The sequence below is a fragment of the Ostrinia furnacalis genome, unplaced genomic scaffold (assembly GCF_004193835.3).
Source record: "Ostrinia furnacalis isolate ACB-3 unplaced genomic scaffold, ASM419383v2 OfSCF2856, whole genome shotgun sequence".
Lineage (NCBI taxonomy): Eukaryota > Metazoa > Arthropoda > Insecta > Lepidoptera > Crambidae > Ostrinia > Ostrinia furnacalis.
In genome coordinates, this window is record NW_021133095.1 from 99,400 (window position 1) to 106,725 (window position 7,326).

Here is a 7,326-nt window from a genome sequence, read left to right on the forward strand (position 1 = left end):
CGCCCCAGCTAAGGAAACGGAATACAACAGACCTATAGTGGTTCGGTTCATACGTCGAACAACCCGCGACGAGTTCATGAAAGCCTGTAAGCTCCGTAGAAACCTGTCAACCACTGACCTGGAACTGGAGGGCCCTCCAACTAAAATATATATTAACGACCGGTTAACACCAGCCAACCGGAGTTTGTTTCGGGAAGCTAGACTCAAGGCGAAGCAACACGGGTTCAAGCACTGCTGGACCAAGGGCGGCTGCATCCACGTGCGTGCCCACGATGGGACCAGCGCCAGACCAATCCGGAACACCTCAGATATTGAGCGGGTTTTTTGTGACGCAGAGAGCAGCCAAAAGACCAAGTGACGTAAACCGCTGGAGAACTGGAATACCACCCCACCAGGCTTATTCTAATAGATCAGCTATTTCTCTGTTTATTACTTTGTTTACTTTTATGATACTTAATGAACTTTCTTTCAAACTTACTTTAATGTGCTGTTATGCCTATTATTTCAAATTGATGGAATTTACTTACACATACAGATACCTCAACACACCTCAATATGACACTTCCAAAATAAAGCAGTCCTATAGCCTTATCAAGAATAACACACATTATCTTTAGTCACAAACTAGCAATTCGTCAAACACACACAGCAATCGATCTTTTTTCATAAAACGAATTTGCGAGTCGTCGCAATCATGACTAAATTACATGGCATTAAAAAAATTATTAATGGTCATGCTGACCCTCGTCACTTGTTACTACATGTACGGGAGTCCACTCCAAAATACGGAGTAGACCCCACATAATATGCCATTAGACCAAGTATCTCAAGAAATAGACGACTCGCTAAATATACAGTGTTTTTTTAAAGATCGGTTGGAAGACTGTAAAACCACAATAAACACGGTAAAGCGAGATCTTAGTGTGTTAACCTGTAACGTTGCCGTTTGCTGTTTTTTCACAAATTAATATTTCTTCTCAATATTCTGATTTTGGATACCACTAGCGACANGTTAAACAAATAGACGGCTATACCTCTCACCACACTAAGTTAAATATCAACAAAGCTGGCGGTGTTGTAGTCTATGTCAGGGACAGTCTGGGAGCCTCAGCAACTGAAATTGACTTTAAACAAGAAGCTAATTGTCTAATGATTGATATACTAGGAGTTATCACAGTGCTAGGAATCTATCGATCTCCATCTACAAGAAACACCGACAATTTCGTGGAATTGTTAGATAAAAATCTCAGCAAACTTAAAGGTAAAAAGCGAATGATCGTAGTGGGAGACATAAACATCGACCTGCTTTGCGAGGCAGATAGCCATGGCTCGCAATATCAATGCATGTTAGCTCAACACGGATTTTTCCCGGCAATCACAAAACCAACACGTCTCAAAGCCTGCCTAGATCACATATTTCTGAAACCATTTAGCCCTAGTATCGGAATCGTATGCCCAAGTAGCGCCACCGATCATTGTGTGGCCATGGTGGGGCTCGTGTTGAATGGTCATAAAGGGGAAAGACNAATGGCTTGTGCCGCTGCTCTGCGTGTGAGCATGTTGAATGTGGTTTTTGTCTGAAATTATCCAAAGGAAGTGTACAGTGGATATTTATGCAAAATAGGGGGTACGAGTTATAACAGTTATAATTTGAAATTTTAAGCTTTAGTTATAATTTTAACTCCACAAAATACAACTATCATGAAAAGTTTTTTATAAATTATTATTAATCAAATAGTAATATTGAAAACTATACTGTATTTTTTTTCTGCGGGTAATATTTTTAGCTTTCAACAAGGTTTAAAATTACATCTTACTATTAACAATTTACACAATCAAACAAACAAAAGATGTGTGAGGTGTCAAAAAGTATATTGTTGAGTGTGCTGAGTAAGTTTGTCTGCGGCCAAGGTGTTGTTATCTTCAACTTTACTTCCACTTATTGTCAAGTAAAGAGAGGCACAACAGAGCCGAATCGTAATGAATTGTATAGAATCTCACTTTCATGAGGTTTGTGGAGTATATTGTTGTACTGTTTGATTGCAATTTACTTCCCATAAAGAAAGTGACAAAGCAATGTTTAATGATTGAAAACCACAAAAATATAACCTCAAACAGATTGCAATATCAATTATTTTGAAATACAAAATTAATATTTAACATATTTAGACCTAAAGTAAACAGTATTTTTGAAAACAGTACTCCCCTGTTTAAACGGTGGCTCCGATTTAATTTTGTACGTTGGTCGTAGCTGTCAATCTGGTCGCCGATTTTATCTCCTTATAACTATGTGTTTACAAAAAGTCCAGTTTTGCAAACACTTGTACACGATATTTACACATTTATTTCACTAATTAAGTGTATTTTGATACATTATTACGACTATTTTATAATTTATCTTAAAATTAATCTAACAGCTGATCTAAGTACGTCTGACAGGCAGGGCTGCCAGACGGAACTAACTTCCTGGATACCCAAAACATACTGTCAAATCGGCAGTATGGATTTAGAAAAGGTCGTTCAACCGAGGACGCCGTCAATTTACTGACCTCGCACGTGGTGAGGTATCTGGATACTGGTCGTTGCTGTATTGGAGTCTTTCTGGACCTTGCCAGGGCTTTCGACACGGTTTCAATACCCATCCTACTAAGTAAACTTGAAAAAAACGGAATCCGTGGGATAGCACTGGCATGGTTCAGAACTTACCTTACGGATCGCAAACAGTGCGTTCAGGTGGCTGGCCACACTAGTGACACACAAACGATCCACTTTGGTGTGCCGCAGGGCAGCGTTCTTGGCCCAATTCTTTTTAATTTATACCTAAACGACTCTACTAGCTGTTACGGTGCCGGATTCAGAGATCATCTGTTATGCAGATGATACTGTCCTACTGTTTAGCGGAGCCTCGTGGCTGGAAACTACCAAAAAGTCAGAAATGGGACTGTCCCTCGTGGCAGCTGGCTGGAGTGCAATTTGCTATCCCTCAACATCTCGAAAACCAAATTTCTTACTTTTTATAAAACTACTCGGTCTAAGCCAGAAACGGTACCTCTAATTAAAATTCACAGCGGCCACTGTAATTACAGCGGAACAAGCCCAACGTCTTGCGTATGTAACAGCATTGAGCAAGTTGAGGTCATAAAATATCTTGGCGTCTTCATCGATTGCAAACTAAACTTTTGCCAACACATTGTTAGCCTTTCAAGCCGAGTCCGTAAATTAATCAACGTCATGTATCTGCTCCGCGACGCAGCATGCCCCTCTGTGATTTACATGATTTACTTTGGTCTCTGCCAATCTATTTTAGGCTACTGCGTGTCTGCATGGGGTGGAACCTATAAAACTACAATGCTAAAAATTGAAAGAGCCCAGAGGGCAGTGCTCAAGGTTATGCTGAACAGACCTCGTATGTATCCCACCAATCTGGTCTATGCGGAAAGTAATGTTTTGAGTGTGCGTAAACTGTATGTTCTTAAAGCAGTATTAACAACACACAAAGCAGTACTCAGATCAGACACCTACAAGGACCTGCTTCGTAAACGTGTCTTTAAAATTGCAACTCCGAAAATTTCTACATCATTTGCAAAGTCACACAGTGATTATCTATATCCTCATATATACAACAAAGTGGTTGCTAAATGTGACATAAAGAACCACCACCCATTCGAGACCAAGAAAAAAATTGTGAAATGGCTCCTCCCNTTATAGGCTATAATTTATGTGATAAAATGAATTTCACGTGGGTGAAGCCGCTGGCAAAGCTAGTTTAATACATTATTTGAATCTAATACATACAACAAAAATACAACATACAACATACAACAACTACATACAACAAAGTGGTTGCTAAATGTGACATAAAGAACCACCACCCATTCGAGACCAAGAAAAAAATTGTGAAATGGCTCCTCCCCCTACAGTACAATGAAGTGGAGCAACTATTAAGAACACCCGTCTGACGGTCAACACCAAACAGATGTTGTCTCCACCTATCTTCCAGCGGTGTCTTTGAGCAAGCACTGATCCCAAGCAAGTTTAACTTACGTAGGGCTGAAGATAGGAAGATATATATGTAGATGAGATAATATGTAGTAGGTACTACTACTACTACTACTACTACATTATGGCTTCACTCACATCATATACACTCACTATCGCACACATAAGTAAATAATATATAATTATACACACACATACACTCTCATAAGACACACACTGCTACAGCGTCGGNCCCCCTACAGTACAATGAAGTGGAGCAACTATTAAGAACACCCGTCTGACGGTCAACACCAAACAGATGTTGTCTCCACCTATCTTCCAGCGGTGTCTTTGAGCAAGCACTGATCCCAAGCAAGTTTAACTTACGCAGGGCTGAAGATAGGAGGATAGGAAGATATATATATGTATATGTAGATGAGATAATATGTAGTAGGTACTACTACTACTACTACTACTACATTATGGCTTCACTCACATCATATACACTCACTATCGCACACATAAATAATATATACACACACATACACTCTCATAAAACACACACTCCTAGTCTCCTACACATAAAGTAAAGACTTTCTTATTGGGCATATTATTGGGTTTTTTCTGTGTTTGCGATGGCATAGGTGGCTTTTCAAACTTAAATTCAAACTTAAATTGTGTTTAATATTTACTTATTTTTTGTTACTAGTATAAAGTGCATTTACAACGCCATTTAACTTCAAGCCTCGTACTCCAGTCCCCAAGAGACAGGTGTTACCTAGTTTGGGGACCACTGGCAATGTTGTCTAAGTTGTTAACTTGGTTGAATAAAGGTTTTTATTTTTTATTTTTTTTTTTTTATTTTACTTTACAAACAATAAAGAAAACATATGAAACCTGCACTCAAAAAACTCTTGTTTAAAGACAAAGGTCAAAATTGTATTCTTATATGTTTCAAACGAATATTCGGAATTGTTCATCAGCTTTCTTCCGAAGACGACCCCAAAACGTTGAGGACACTTCAACTAATTTCATAAAGGAAAACTTTTGAGCAGAAACAGAACTTGGAGTGAGGAAAATTGCTTTCCTAAACGATATTATCAGATAACAAACAAACATTAATATAGGAATATGACTGTTTTGTATGTCCCATTTATAGGATTTTATAAAAAGATTTGCGTATTATTTCAGTTTGCAGAAAGGTATTTTATTTACTACGATGGTACACAAAAACGTAAATACTACGTATTTCACTAAGATTTCGTTAGGGTTTTCTACATTAAATTCGATTTAGAATTTGTACGTAGAGTCCCAAGCTAAGGGTTTTAATCTATTGTTGGTCAATTATAATCAAATGAAAGTACCTACCAATACTTTTTAAATACATTTTTTTATTGTTATGTTGATACGTAAGTACTAAATAATATCTAAATTAAGTAGAAGCAGCATGCTTTAAGTGACACCTACAGGATTTAATTAAACAGGCACATTTAAAAAGTTAGTTATTAACACATAAAAAATAATATAAAATCCCCTACAAAACAACACCAACCGAAATAATATGTACAAAATCTTCACGAACAAAATTGAAATATTTCACAAGCATTTCTTCCACGCGTGGTTCGCTCTAAATTATTCATGAGTGTGTTTTATAATTTGCGAATTCGTTCCTTTACGTGGGTAGTGCTGTAATGCAGCAAGGTGTAAATGAACTCGCCTAGGGATGTGAACATTCGGATAAAAATTATAATTTTAAAAGGGAAAATCCTTACACTTTCTTTTAAATATAAAGTCTTTAGTGCAGGGCTTTTTCAGGGCACATAAACAATTAGGTAGTATTGTGATCTACTCAAACTTGACCTTCACTGGTTGGGTTTTTATTGGCGGTCAAGCTGTAGATCCTGGCTACACAGGAGTTGCAGCGGTGGGAACGAGAGGTGAGAATAGTCCCGTGCCCGCATCCATACAGGTGCTTCCCATTACCTTCACCAGACTGTTAGTTCACCGAGTTGATGACCTGCTTACACTGTCTTCTAGTCATCAGCCTGATGGCTGTAGAAATGATAACTGACGATTATGGAACTTTTTAAGCAGGACAAGGCAGGTATTTGACCGCAATCGTAAAGTTAAGATGCAGTCTAGGATGGTACATATCTGCCCTGTATGTGTATGTGCCTATTCACTGATGTGCTTCTGAGATTGCTTTAGAATTTTTCAAGTAATTATCAATGAATCACTATAAATACAATGTAAACTCAATCTCATACACATGCATGAACTCAAGTCTTGTACTAGTTGGACTATCAATAAAGTATCAATTTGGAATCGCTCTAGCTATAAATCCCACTGAATAAATTTGAATTTTCCTCCCTAATGTCTTGATTAGCATACCCCACGAAAATATTTGCATAAGAACAAAAATAAATCGGTCTACCTTCAATTTCCTGAATAACGTATAGTATATTAGGTAGTTCATCACCCTCATCATCATCATCATTATTGCTGATGCTCGCACGTATGGAAATTATTGCCTGCTGATGACTGTCTTAAATAATATGATCGGAGTCTGTCTTAAGCATGAACGAAAAGTCACTTAGCAACTTTCTGTTTAATACAAAACAGATAATCCGACTGTTCTAGTAAAATGATTGTTTAGTTAGGTATTGAAATTTTTTTAGCATTGAGAGTCACATCTCATATTAAATGTTTCATAACTGTAAAAATCGGACCTTAGGCCATTCGATTTTTTCAAGTTATTTTTAAGTTAATTGTCATACTAAATTATCCAGTGCACGATTTCTTGATAACCACTTTACACGTACTTCCCCGTTTCTTTTTTCAATAAATTACTTAAACTTTTTTTTATAAAAGTTTAATTTACTGATTGCATCAACTTAAGTGGTTTTTTACCTCTCCCTTCACTGAGCCCTGTATAATGTAAATGCCTCCCAAACCCTCTGAACTTAACCGAAGTTAGACGGGAGTGCAAAAAACCGTTTTATTTTAAACTTGTTTAATTAGAATCGATAACGCAACGTAATTCCGTTTAATTTTTAACGTTTTTTTAGATAGTATAAATAAATAGTCCCTTTAACATCTCGTAGTAAGCTAAATTTATAATTATGCTTGTTCTACGAGTAAGTTCCTTTTTTATGCAGGACAAGGCAGGTATTTGACCGCAATCGTACCTGGTATTAAGTAAGATGGAATAGTTCACCACAAATACGTTGTCCAGACGGGGTTCGAACCAGCGGCCCTCGGATCTGGAGTCAGCCAGCATATCGTATAGATGAATAGAGCTCTGTGATTGGTTCATGTGTCACCCTGTGCGTCCACGCGCACTGTGAG

General features: G+C 37.6%; 1 protein-coding gene across 1 annotated transcript; it reads left to right on the top strand.

Moving 5' to 3' along the window:
- Positions 1–2,849: 2,849 nt before the first annotated feature.
- On the top strand, positions 2,850–4,039 carry LOC114356687 (uncharacterized). Its single transcript, XM_028310001.1, has 2 exons — positions 2,850–3,617; positions 3,830–4,039. Exons 1-2 carry the CDS (start codon positions 3,232–3,234, stop codon positions 3,957–3,959), a joined length of 516 nt encoding a protein of 171 aa, XP_028165802.1. The 5' UTR covers positions 2,850–3,231; the 3' UTR covers positions 3,960–4,039.
- Positions 4,040–7,326: the final 3,287 nt, after the last annotated feature.

Bases quoted from the DNA above. Each gene is read 5' to 3' on its own strand.
- LOC114356687 (XM_028310001.1), top strand. From the start codon at position 3,232: ATGTATCTGCTCCGCGACGCAGCATGCCCCTCTGTGATTTACATGATT. The intron at 3,618-3,829 runs ATACAACAAAGT...TACAACAACTAC, and splicing joins GATTATCTATATCCTCATAT to ATACAACAAAGTGGTTGCTA.